The 13,118-nt window shown below is 44.1% G+C and overlaps 1 protein-coding gene across 4 annotated transcripts in view; it reads left to right on the forward strand.

The window, feature by feature from the left end:
• LOC123770378 (putative neural-cadherin 2) overlaps positions 1-13,118 on the forward strand; it is a 460,439-nt gene that overhangs the window by 439,168 nt on the left and 8,153 nt on the right. For all 4 annotated transcript variants that reach the window (XM_069339898.1, XM_069339901.1, XM_069339900.1 and 1 more), the window contains 12 exons: positions 1,765-1,937; positions 2,131-2,293; positions 2,755-2,958; positions 3,738-4,054; positions 5,995-6,202; positions 6,487-6,642; positions 6,873-7,091; positions 8,390-8,493; positions 9,167-9,331; positions 10,038-10,229; positions 11,194-11,384; positions 12,002-12,191. In XM_069339898.1, the coding sequence (XP_069195999.1) occupies positions 1,765-1,937; positions 2,131-2,293; positions 2,755-2,958; positions 3,738-4,054; positions 5,995-6,202; positions 6,487-6,642; positions 6,873-7,091; positions 8,390-8,493; positions 9,167-9,331; positions 10,038-10,229; positions 11,194-11,384; positions 12,002-12,191 (2,282 nt within the window). The remainder of the gene's footprint in view (positions 1-1,764; positions 1,938-2,130; positions 2,294-2,754; positions 2,959-3,737; positions 4,055-5,994; positions 6,203-6,486; positions 6,643-6,872; positions 7,092-8,389; positions 8,494-9,166; positions 9,332-10,037; positions 10,230-11,193; positions 11,385-12,001; positions 12,192-13,118) is intronic.

The following is a 13,118-nucleotide window of genomic DNA, read 5'->3' on the forward strand; positions in this document are numbered from 1 at the left end:
ACAGATTATTATGTTCCCTTTTACTGGAGTGACCGCTACTAATAGCTTATCGTTTTTCTTCGAAGCCACGGATGGTGTGTACGTCCCTTACTGAGCGAGTGACCGACACGTCACACAATGTGCCATGCAATGTTTGATCCTTTGTTTATTCTGCGTTTTGTTTATGCTCTTTTATATTGAATTTACCTCATCAGTTCTTTAAAAAATAAACCCCGCAGAAAACTCGTAATATTGCAATTATATTAAAAAGTTCTCGTGAGCGTAGCGTATATATATATTTATATAATATATATAATATATATATAATATATATATATAATATATATATATGTGTGTATATAAATATATATATATGTGTATATATATATATATATATATATATATATATATATATATATATATATATATATATATATATATATATATATATATAATATGAGTGTCATACCACGGAGGAAGAATTGAAACAGGAATTTCCTTAATTACTTTCGTATATTAATACATCTTTCAGAAGGAATGTATTCCTTCATTCCTTCTGAAGATGTATTAATATACGAAAGTACTTAAGGAAATTCCTGTTACAATTCTTCCTCCGTGGTCTGACACTGTCACATTTTTCATCACGTTAATTTTCGTGATATACACACACATATATATAATATATATACTATTTGAGAAAGCTATAATAATCACGACTATTCACCAGCTTTCACACACACTCGGCCATATAGCCCAAGTGTTTACGTCCCGGCCAGTCTATCGCACATGATGGCCATATTTTAGGAGCTGGTGTTTAGAAAAGCCTCTGGTAATGAGGCTACCTGCCTCGCCACGTAATTTATAGACCCGAGACCCAGTGGCCAATATCTCATCAGTAATAAATAGCTCCGTGGTAACTTAGGGCAGGTAACTTTCTCAATATTCTTCGCCAGTCTTCCCCTCCCTCCCTCCCATGTTGCTACTCCAGCTCAGCTTCCCTCAGTCCCACAAATGAGGAGAGGAAAGCGCGCGTCAGCACCATAGGTCAACAGCCGTGTTGGAGGCACAGAAGGCGGCTAGCGAGCCCCGCGACAGGGAGGGAGGGAGGAGCTGGCTAGGGGCCGTCACCCACACAGCTCCACAAGTTTATGTCCTCACTATAAACCTCAGGTGGATAGCCAGGGGGGTTTATTAGAGTTCTTTTCAAAGCCCCCCGATCCTCCGACCAGTGATTGAACACCCATAACTCTCTTAATTCTCCCTCGCCCTAATCTGGGTATATTTATGACTGCAGTTCGAGGTTATAGTGGCACTATGCTCAGGAATTCAGGAGCTTTGTGTGTGTCGGAATGCTTTTGTTAAGGTGTTCTGCTTAGTAGGTTTACGAATGCGAACGCAAGGCTAGTCAACGTTGCGACGGGTGTGATGTCTGTGCTGGAGGATTGGCAAGGTTCATTACATCATTGTGTACCAAAGCACGGGCTACATTGTGTACCAAAGCATGCGCTACACTTGCCAAATCTTGGCAAGTGTAGCGCAAGTGTAGCGCAAGTGTACTGTCTGGGGGCTGATTCCTGATGCATGTTGTCATTTTAGATAGTGTCTGTTGTACCCCCACCCTCCCCCCCCCCCCACACACACACACACACACACACACACACACACACACACACACACACACACACACACACACACACACACACACACACACACACACATTACACTGCCCCCTCCTATCCCACACACACACACGCTTTACTAACCCCATTTCGCCACAACGGACAGGGGGATGACGTGCCTATCCCAGTGGGCCGTGTGTACGTGGAGGACGCCGACGACTGGGACGCCGGGGACAAGACGTGGGCGTGGGTGGAGGGCGGCGGGCGTGGACACCCGCTCTTCACCCTCGACGCCCACACCGGACACCTCACCATGAGTGGACACGCCCCAGACGGCACGTAAGTGGACAATTTTTTAAGGCGTTCCGTGTCCCCCCTTCCCTTTCCTCTCCTTTCCCCCTTCTTTTGTCCCTTCCCTTGTCCCTTTCCCCTCTCCCCCTCCCCAGGGAGACTCACCCCAGTGGTGTCAGAGGGTCTCCTGGCGGGGGTATAGAGATAAAATGATGATTGGTGACGTTGGTGATTTTGGCAGGTACGAGCTGGGCTTCCTGGTGAGTGACGTGACGCAGGGCCAGAGAGACGTGTCGGCCAACGTGAGCGTCTCCGTCAGCAGCGTGGGTCGCGACGTGGTCTCCTGCGCCGTCCCCGCCCTCCTCACCTCCCACGACCCCCGCGCCCTCGTCACCCCTCGCCAGGTAACACGCGCCCCTCCCTCCCTCCCTCCCTCCCTGCCCTCTTAGTCACCCCTCATAAGGTAACGCTCCTCCCCTCAGTCACGTTACCAAGTAACTCTATTATTGGGATCATGAATTACGTAAGATAGGCCAAGATAGGTTAAGACAGGTTAGAATAGGTTTGGATTTGGTTAGGCTGTCAAATTTGTTAGTTTTGACTCAGAAATACCTGTACCTTTGCATAGAAAAAATAATACCCATACAATGAAAAATTTTCAACGATACATAAGAGAAAATGTTTGAAAAAATATTTCAGGAAAATTCGGCTTGTTAGGCAAGTCTGGCTTTTAAGTACGACACAGATATACCAGTGCACCCGCTGAGGTATATACACTAGCTTCCCTTACTAGTCAAATATAAACATCTATAGAATTTTTTATCAATTGTTTTGGGTAATTCTGGGATTTGGTCTTGGAACACAGCATGAAGGGAGCTCCCCGTTGGCAGCCCTGACAGCATCAGTGGAGCGGGTGGCTGGGGTGGGCGTGGGCGTGCTCTCCCTGGAGGTGCAGGAGTCCTCCTCCGTCAGCAGCAGCAGCAGCAGCAGGGAGGCGGGGGCCAGGGTGTGGTTCACGGCCAGGTCTCGGCAGCCTCTTGATCAGCTCCTCCTCCTACACCGTCGCAAGGTAAATATCTGTGTTTGAAACTACTAATTTGCTAGTTTCTGCACATCCTAGTTATGTCTTGATAGGCCTGTGTGCTTAGGAGCTGGATATATTTTGTACAGCTACTTGGACCGGTCGGTGTAGCGACGACCTCGCTGCTTGCATGGTCAGCGTTCAATCCTGGATGATCCGAGTGGTTGGGCACCGTTCTTTCAATCTTATCCCAATCATATCCTATCCCAGCTTCCAGACTGTCGCCACATCCTTTTCACATGTTAGTCATACTGGCTATAAGCACGTTACGCACCTCTAAATAATTTCTATAATTAGGAATAATTGCTAATAGTTGACCAGACCACACACTAGAAAGTGAAGGGACGACGACGTTTCGGTCCGTCCTGGACCATTCTCAAGTCCAGGACGACTTGAGAATGGTCCAGGACGGACCGAAACGTCGTCGTCCTTCACTTTCTAGTGTGTGGTCTGGTCAACATACTTCTGCCACGTTATTGTGACTCATCGCCTGCAATTGCAAACAGCACCATAAGCCCTAATCTAGCATACCTTAGACCAATAACAGCACTAATGCCATCTCCCCCCCCCCCCATTGCCTTGCTCACGAGATCCACTAACCTAAGTGCCGTCACGCTGAACATATCTCTGCTCGCCTTTGAAATGCAAATTTGTATACATAAGTAATAAATCTTGAGCAGTCTTAAAATTAATTATACCTGTATCCTAAGAATATTCCCAAGTTACTTATCTTGGAAAGGGATAAATAACCCATAACTTCATTGCAGATATCAACCGAGTCTGGCGTAAGCGTTGCGAGTGTGGGTGTGGGCATGTGTGTGATGGCTCCTGCAGCAGAGGACTCCAAGGGCGGCGGAGTGTGGGTAGTGGACGCCAACAGGACGGCCCTTGTAACCCCGCGCCTGCAGGTGTCGGACAGCGGGTGTAGCTGTCACGCCTACCGTCCACAGCTGGCCCACCCGCGACAGGTGACACACAGCGCCGCCGCCCACCCCAGTGTCGCCGCCGTCACCCAGCCCGCCTCCTGTCACCCCAATCCTTGCCTCAACGGCGGCCGCTGCGTCGCCCACACCCGCCACCCCAGGTGACTTGCTAGCTGCTCACAAGCACTTCTCACGCTCTTCAACTTGGTACTTGTGTTTGAGCTTAAGGTCTGTCAGCCTCTGTGGGGTTAAGGCCGACACAATTGATTGTTGCCGCCGAAGGCTGCTAGTTTATTGTGCACCCCATACACAATAGCCTACTAATCCTGTATGTATACTTGAGTCCTGAACATTGTTTAGAAATTTAGTACTTTGCCTATAAGATGAAAACTAAGTACTACCTAATTAACTCCATGTAACATACCTTACCCTTAAATGTCAACCCATGTCTTACTATTTTTTTTTTAAACAATGCTGTTTGTTGACCAACTTGTATATTGGCTATCTATTTTCTACCATGTTCCCCCCCTTTTTATCTTTTTCTTTCAACGCAATTTATACTTTAAGCTCAATTACTTTTAAGTTTTAGTCTAAGTGGTTTTCCCCACCTCACCTTGCCCGAAACGCTATGCGTACTTTAGGTATTGTATGCACTAGCTCTATCTATAAATCAATTAGAATGTTTGTAACTGCATCTATGTATGTACTTTTCCTAAATAAAATATTATTATATTATTATACAGTATATGGAAATGGGTGGTAATACAGTTGTGTATACACCTCTGTGTATACACTATGTATAGCACTGTGTATGCTCTACTCGCCCACTGTGAGTAGAGCTGCAACAGGTGCCTGGAGAAGGCCTCGGGGAAACTGCCTATTTGTCCAGTCACGGGCTATGGCGTCATGACTTCCGCAAGGTAATCATTGATAGTGATTAAGGCAAAAATATAAGCAACACTGCTAGAGACAATAGGAATGTTATATCGTTGATCTTGGGGATAATTTTTTTCAGTTTTAGGCAATTTGGCAGTATTAAAATTACCTCGTTTCATATTTTTTTTAATTCATGATTACGAAATCTGATTATCTCTCAAATATAATCGGGCTACATGTCGCTATGAATCTGTGCCGACGCAATCAACACGAAATGCACTTTAAAAATACTTAGTATTGATCAGATCTATTAGTCTCTATTAGTATTATCAACACCTGTTGTCTCTTTGGACAGCAATTTGCAGTAAAAAAAAACTTGGGACATTTGAATACTTTCATTAATGAATTGTAATGAATTAATACTATATCGGTATTTGTCGTTTAATACTTTTTTTTGTTATGGATGGGCAAAGTTTTGAGGTGTAGAAAGCGTGTGAACATTGTCAGGGGTCTGGCTCGTCTCCTCGTTCATGTCCTCAGCTGCACTCTAACTCTTCGTGATAAGTCTAAATATTCTAAAATAATTTTAGGATACATTTTATTGGTAGTAAGGTATGTCATGGTGAGCAACGTATATGAATGGTCATGGTAGCACAGTAATGTGTGTACTCGCACATGTGTACAATCTCCCAGTACAACCTCCATAAACTGTACTCGGTTTTGGGGGGGTTGTACTGGGAGATTGTACTTAATCTCCTAGTACAACCCTCACAATTTAACACTTTCTTTTACCTTAAGGCTGAGCTAGCATGAACAAGTGAAAAGTCAGTCATAACCACCAGTAACGACACTAACAGGGGGGTAGAAATAGCCTAAGCTACTCTATCCCTTTGAGATGTATTTATTGCTTATCTCAATAAACATACTTGAACTTGAACGACACTAACACGTTTATCTTATTAATTTCACATACCAATTACAGTCATAGAGCCCGTTTATAAACACTTTCATACAATACCTTGCTGTTGTAACTACACTGAAAGAAGTTGTATAAGTCATCTCAATCCACAACTTTAAAGTCAGATTCGACAAAGAATTCGAACGTCAATTATTGAATTACAAAGCGACAAATAAAAAGGCTACTAGGCCGAGAATGAAGGACTAGACTACACCTCCTTGTAGTCACTGATGTAGCTAAGTACAGTGAGTGTTTTCAATATCCCAGGTGTGTGTGTCCAGAAGACACGAGCGGGTCGGTGTGTAAGCAGCTGAGTCGGTTTTTCCGAGGTAGAGGGTGGGCGTGGGCGGCCCCCATCCCAGTCAGCACCCAGGTTCACATCACGCTGGAGCTGCGTACTACGCTCCCCGACTGTCTCCTGCTGTACGCCGGACCTGCTGATGACCTGCTGCCCCCAGGAGCAAGGCTTCTGCAGGTATGTCCCTGCCTGCAGAATATAGGGGGTGTGTATCACTGTGATACAGTGATACACTATAATGTATGTATAGTGATAAATTGTAAAGAATGTACAGGTATAGGGTGTGTGTATGTATCACTGTAAACGTGAGCACAGTTTTTATTTCATAGTGGTTAAAATCGCAAACGTTACAAAGGGTTAAATCGGTGAATTTAGCACGAATCTCTCTTATATTTCTTCACTTGAGAGGAAGTTGAAAATTTTTCTCCAAAGAAAGTTTTAACATTGTGTATGGCACACAGGAAGACGTGGTGAGTTTGGAGCTCGTAGGAGGCCGCCCCCAGGTGCTGGTCGACCTGGGCACGAGCCCCGTCCTCCTGGACCCCTCCGAGGGCCACCTGGTGCCCTCCCTCGCTGACGGCCGCTGGCATCGTCTTGACCTGGTCGTGGCGCGTCAGGTGGGATGTTACTCTATAGTCTTCAATAGTTTACTACTTTACTTTCAGGTTTTAATATATAAAAAATGATTAATATAGCATTATTGCTTTGTGATTAGTATACAATTTACTCCAAGCTCTGTCATACAAATGCATACTTTAAAGGAAACTGAAGATGAATGCTTGACTAAGAAGTATTGTTTTTTTTAACTTGGTGTGCAAAATTTCACGTTTCAAATTTCTCTTGACAGAAAGTGGAGGTGATTGTAGATCGGTGTCAAGAAGGTGGGGAGTGTCGGCTAGCGGCGCCACTGCCTACCCAGGACCAGGTGTTGGGTATTGCTGCCCCCCTGCAAGTGGGGGGTCTGGCCCGCGCCCTCCCACACCTCCATCAGCACCACGGCTGGCCTACCCAGCTCTCACAACAACCATTCCGAGGCTGCATCCGTAACCTCAGAGTTAATGGAGAGGTAAGTTAGTTTAGTTCATTTATTATGCACTCCATACCCATCTTGTGGGCGGTAGTGGAAAGGGTTACAGAGGCACATAATGGGCTCAGGGACTGAACCCCACAATTCATTTAGCTAAGCAAGTTACAATCTTGATGAGCTAGTTACAAAATTCAGTATAAGTCGTCACATCAACAATGGGTTCGAGATCGACCTCAAGTACAGGTTCTAAATTAAGCAACTGACATATGTGGAGAGCTAGTTTCATAATTTATGTTTGTCCTGCACACCGCTCCCCATCCAGTGGGCAGCGGTGGATAGGTTACAATCACTTAGTTACTACCTACAGTTAGCAAACTGGGGATATTTGGCTAAAATTTCTGCTAGCAGATCATTTTGAATGAAATATTGACACATCGCTGGAACATTGGTTATAGAATTGCCTCTAAATTCACGTATCTTTTCGCACTCCATCACATAGTGACGGAGGGTGTGCGAATAATTTTGTTGAGTTTACATTTGGTCAGGTCTACATCAGCAGATAATGAGAATTCCCAGAGATACTTGTAACAGAGTCTAAGCCGAGCAGTAGTAACATCTAGAAGTTTGCTGGTTTTATTGGATGATCCATAGATGTGTGGCTCCTCTTGCAAACAATACATTCTATTTATTTTCAGAGAATATACAAATAGTCGACATCTACGATAAGAACAACATATGCATATTTATGTGAATAGCACAACGACGGCAAATGTTATTTTAGTCCCAAAGTGTCGTTTTTCCTCATTCAGGCCGTTCAGTTCTGTTATATATGTATATTGTTTACCTTTAATACCTACCTCTGATAAAATAAAAATTATTCGGGAAGCATTAGTTATTTTGGAAACAAGTTAAAAAGAATAACAATAATACTGGTGAAAAACCATAGAAAATACTATGGCGAAAATGAATGGTCACAAAAAGCACAAAAATCCCCTGTTTGTGCTTCGGAGAATCTGCGGGAGCCTCGTGAGGGCAGTAGCACTCCAGGTTGCAATTCTTTTAACCATGTCGTGGCGCAGTCGACTAAGGCGCGCCTGGGATCATCCCGGATGTAGGTTCGAATCCTTATCACTGCCCTCGTCGATTTGTTCTGCCCATTTGTTTCCGCCTCCACCGGGGATCGAACCCGGGCCCTTAGGACTACGAACACCAAGCGCTGTCCACTCAGCCGTCAGGGGCCCCATGCATCTTCATCTGTCCAATATAGACGGGGGTTAGACATGTGTTTTACTACATACGAGTGCAGCACTAATGGAGACTTCCTGCCCATCCCCCAGCTGCGGGACCTGGGGGAGGCGGTGCTGGGGGAGGACAGCTGGCCAGGGTGCCCCGGCCAGGACCCGTGCTCCCTGGCCGGCCACCCCTGCACTCAACACCACACGTGAGTCAATATTCAACATTTCCCAGTAGATCGGCAGATAGTAGATGTGGTAATTTTCCATATAATATTTATAATGTTAAGGTAACGCCTGGGCATACTGGGCAGGTGCCCAGGGTCCCCTCCCCCCCCCCCCCCGGCTGCCATATAGTGTTCATGAGAGAGATTTCGCCAGAGTGAATAATTACTCGACCTCTCAATGGAAGGTCCTGGCATTCAAATCCTTTTTAAATTTAAATTTATTGCATACATTTAATATCTGTATCCATCCTGCACTGTAGTGAATGGGTGAGGACTCATAATCTGGGTGGGGGCCCCAGTGAAGTGCTTTGCCCAGGGCCCTATAATGCTTATTTATATAATTCAAACAGATCAGGGCCGTCAAGACAGCCCTGATCTGTTTTGTCATACAATAGAGATTTTGAGCTCTTAAGTTTATTACTTTTTTAATGTAGGAATGTTAGATAAGTAACAGATATTCAAACCTAGCAACAAAAGTTTGTATTAAGTTAAAAAATTATATTATCGTAGAATAATTAGTAGTTTAAGTGACCTAGAGATTACTACGACAGAGCCTAATATACTGCCATTCATAATTAAATTCGTTGTGTTGAAGTTACTCGTAATCAAATCATAGATTCAGTAGAATGTGGTAAGGAAGTGTTGTGTATTGCAGGTGCATGGAGATGGAGGGAGGTGCATGGGGGTGCGGGTGTGTGCCCGGGCGGGGAGGGGCAGACTGCTCCTCCTGCACCCAGCCAGCCTCCTTCTCCTCCAGCAGCTACGTGAAGGTGGCACTTTCCGCCGCCCCGGTGCCCAACACTACCTCCATCCAGCTGAGGTGAGTTCCTTCCTCGTTTTTGTTATAGATTCAGCTACTCGGAACAAGTTCCAAGTAGCACGGGCTATGGGGAGCCCGTAACTTACCTGGAACAGGAGCGGGGCAAGTAGCACGGGCTATGGTGAGCTCGTAGTGGACTTACCTGGCACAGGAGCAGTGCTGTGTGGTTCCTTCCTCTTTCAGCTTCTCTGATAAGCCACAGTCATCCTCTTAACGGCGTTTTCTACATCTCCATTAACGTCAATGCAACCATGTGATCATAAAGAACATTATTAACATAGTTTAGATTCGCAATCGTCAGCTGCTGTTAGCACCACTGACATCCATATTATTATCGCCAGTGTTACCTTTGACCTTGACAAAAGATTTCCAATGAGGAGGTGCAAGAGGAAAGGGAAGAGATAAAGTGGATAGAGAAGACAGTTTTTCTAGATCTGACGAATGTATTTTACCTTGGGTCATTGTTTCATGTATTAGTCACAACCCTCGATTGCCCACGTCACTCTTGCAGGACCCGAGAGCGACGTGGTTGAGAGCATGATTTGTACCAAGAGAAACAACAACGGCACTTTCCTGCACCGTGGGAGGTTACACCATTTCTCAGCAAAATAAATATTGTGATATTTGCTTGAGGGCTGAGATTACCTCTAAGCATCAGCAATGTTAATCATGAATGGTGAGATATACTTATCCTCTGTGATCTCAGGTACCGTACGTGGGAGGAGTCTGGCCAGCTAATAGCAGTGACCTCTCAACACGGCCGGGACCTTGCCGTCCTGCATCTGGTTGACGGTCATGTCTGCCTCAAGATGCTTCTTCATCCCACCGCCCTCATCCACCTCTGTCTCTCCCAAGTGCTTCTTACCGATGGAGAATGGCACACTGTTTATGTCCGCAGGTGAGTATGAAAGGATAAGGTGAATGCGTGCTCTGACAGGTCATGACCTCTCCGTAGGGTGCAGTCGCATCTCCACAGATCTCCAGTATCAGCTAATGATACTGGTAATGGCTCCAAAAGGGCCACCACTTGCAGGCTATTCATGCCCGTGCCACCTTTTGGGTGGCTTAATCTTCATTAATCATCAATCGTGCTCTGAGGGTCTGATCTGATGACGTGAGAACAGCACACAGCTGGAGGTTTAGTGGGTGGTGACGGAATTATGTAGTACTGTATGCCTCACGCCCACACTGTAGATCATTTTGCATTAGTGTCAACTTATTGATGATTATAGAACAATCAAGTATCAACACAAAATAGAACATAAGCATGAAGGTATAATTTTGTCTTTCTAATCCCGTTATACGTCGGTACCATGGTCCTCATCATTACTATAAGTACCACCAAAAGTCGCCATACAAAAGAATGGATATAAATTCACTAGAACGCGTCAAGCGTAGGATGACAAAGTTAATCCCGCAAATTAGAAACCTTAATGATTGAGGTTTAGTTATGAAAGGTGCCATTTGTTTCTGCAATATCAGGGCGGAGGCTGCAAACAAGATTTACAGTATTTAGCAGTGGTGAAGGGTCAAAGACGTAGGTCATTCTAAGTTTAGTTACTGGCTTTTGTTTTTTAATATAAAATTTATAGTACACAACATGAACTTGTGATGTGCAACAGCACACATTGGTGTGTTCGATCAGATACTATCATTATAAATACTTTCATTACCGGAGGATGAGTTGCATGCTGGGAAAGGTCAATAGTTCGACCCATACAAGCCTAAAGTATATATTCACAGGCTTCCTGTCCTTGACAACGTGAATTATGAATTATTACACAAGGTTACGAAATAAAATTTGGCATCATTGACATCCTGAACAATTCCAGTTGATGATCCCTATGGAACTGTTGTGGTAGATACGGTCAGTGGGTGGAGCTGCAGGTGGACGAGGGTGACGGAGCACTGTACAACGCCACCCCCACGCCGGCGACGCTGCAGGGGTGGTCGACGCCTCTCCTCATAGACAAGCAGGAGGGTGTGCATGTAGGAGGGTCGCCAGAGTATGTTGGCGTCAGTCTCTACACCGTCCATTATGACTTCCACGATGGTAAGCTCATCATCTTCATAGGACCAGCTTATCTTTTGTTGTTGTATATATATTGGATTGTGTTTAAAAGGGAATTGGTGAGTGGGTTAAAATTCTTGTATTTATTTTATTTATTCATTTATTTATATACAAGAAGGTACATTGCGTTAGATCTGTTTCCCCAGTATCAGGGCGGAGGCTGCAAACAAGGTTTATTGTATCTAGCAGTGGTGAAGGGTCAAAGATGTAGGCCATTCTAAGTTTAGTTACTGGCTTTGGTTTTTTAATATAAAATTTATAGTACACAACGTGAACTTGTGATGTGCAACAGCACACATTACATACATTACTACACATTTTTATGTAGTACGCCCCTTACTCTACCTGCAGGGCTACTTTCTTAATGCTAATTATCTCTTGTAGTACCAGTTGTCATTTTTGGTTCCTTTTCTCATGGTTCTCGCTCCTTCCATGCCCAATTACCATAGAAAGACACTATTTTTAGCATAGTTTATGTACAGTATTTTCAAATTATTAACAATTCCCCAGAGTTGTATTTTTTTTTTTGGGGGGGGGGGGGGGGTCTAGTCACTCTAGTTTTTGTATCTTTATTTTTAAATGTTTTTGACTCTTTGTAGGTTGCCTGGACGATCTGCGGGTGTCTGGCATCCAGCTGCCATTGCCGCCACTGCTCAACACCTCCTCGTGGGCTCAAGCCACTATGTTCACTAACGTGGCGCCGGGCTGCACTGCCCCCTCCGCCTGCACCAACATCACCTGCGAGGAGCCCTTCACCTGTCTTGACGTGTGGTGGAGGCACGAGTGTGGGTCAGTACCCACCATGAGGCACTGTCCCACTACTAATTTGGTCGCTACCTAATTTGGAGGGCAGGTGGGGAATCTGTACATGGTGTGGTAGAGGGAAGTTGATCCTCTATATATATATTGATTATGCTCATAAACAAAAACAAGTGTGCAAAAGATAATGCACTACTGTAGATTTGTCCTTGTCTGTGTCGGTTGCGAGAATCCAAAAAAAGTACTGGAACAAGCACAATACCTGTTGTTGTTTTAATTTATTTATTTATTTATATACAAGAAGGTACATTGGGTTTGTGAGAATACATAGCATAGTATTTATAATCTTGTAAAGCCACTAGTACGTGCAGCGTTTCGGGCAGGTCCTTAATCTAACAGATAATTTTAAGTAGGTTTATGTACAGAAATTAATTTTTCTGCTTTAATTCTGCTTTATCTAGCAGAATTAATAAAATAACAAATACATTGCAAGAAAAAAAATGAGATGAGAGAGATTAGTAAGTAATTAAAGCACATTGGTACAGTATATTAAAGCTCTGATTGATTACATTGACAGCTTGATTGGTAATTTAAACAAGATTAATAGACACCATACAGCAGATTGACAGCACATATAAGAAGACAGCAATGATCACAATGGTAAAGATGTTTGGATTGGGTACATAAAGATTGGGAGATTGGGTAGCAATAGATACAGTGCAATTTTAAAGCAAAAGGTAAAAAACTATGAAGATGAAATTGGGTACTTTTTAGTATTGTTTTTGAATGACGCAAAAGTTGGACAGCTTTTCAATTCAATAGGGAGTGACTTCCATAGACTGGGTCACTTTATTTGCATAGTGTTTACACAAATTAAGTTTGACTCTGGGGATATCAAAGAGATATTTATTTCTGGTGTGGTGATAATGGGTCCTATTACATCTGTCCAGGGATAGT

The sequence above is a fragment of the Procambarus clarkii genome, chromosome 42 (assembly GCF_040958095.1).
Source record: "Procambarus clarkii isolate CNS0578487 chromosome 42, FALCON_Pclarkii_2.0, whole genome shotgun sequence".
NCBI classification, from domain to species: domain Eukaryota; kingdom Metazoa; phylum Arthropoda; class Malacostraca; order Decapoda; family Cambaridae; genus Procambarus; species Procambarus clarkii.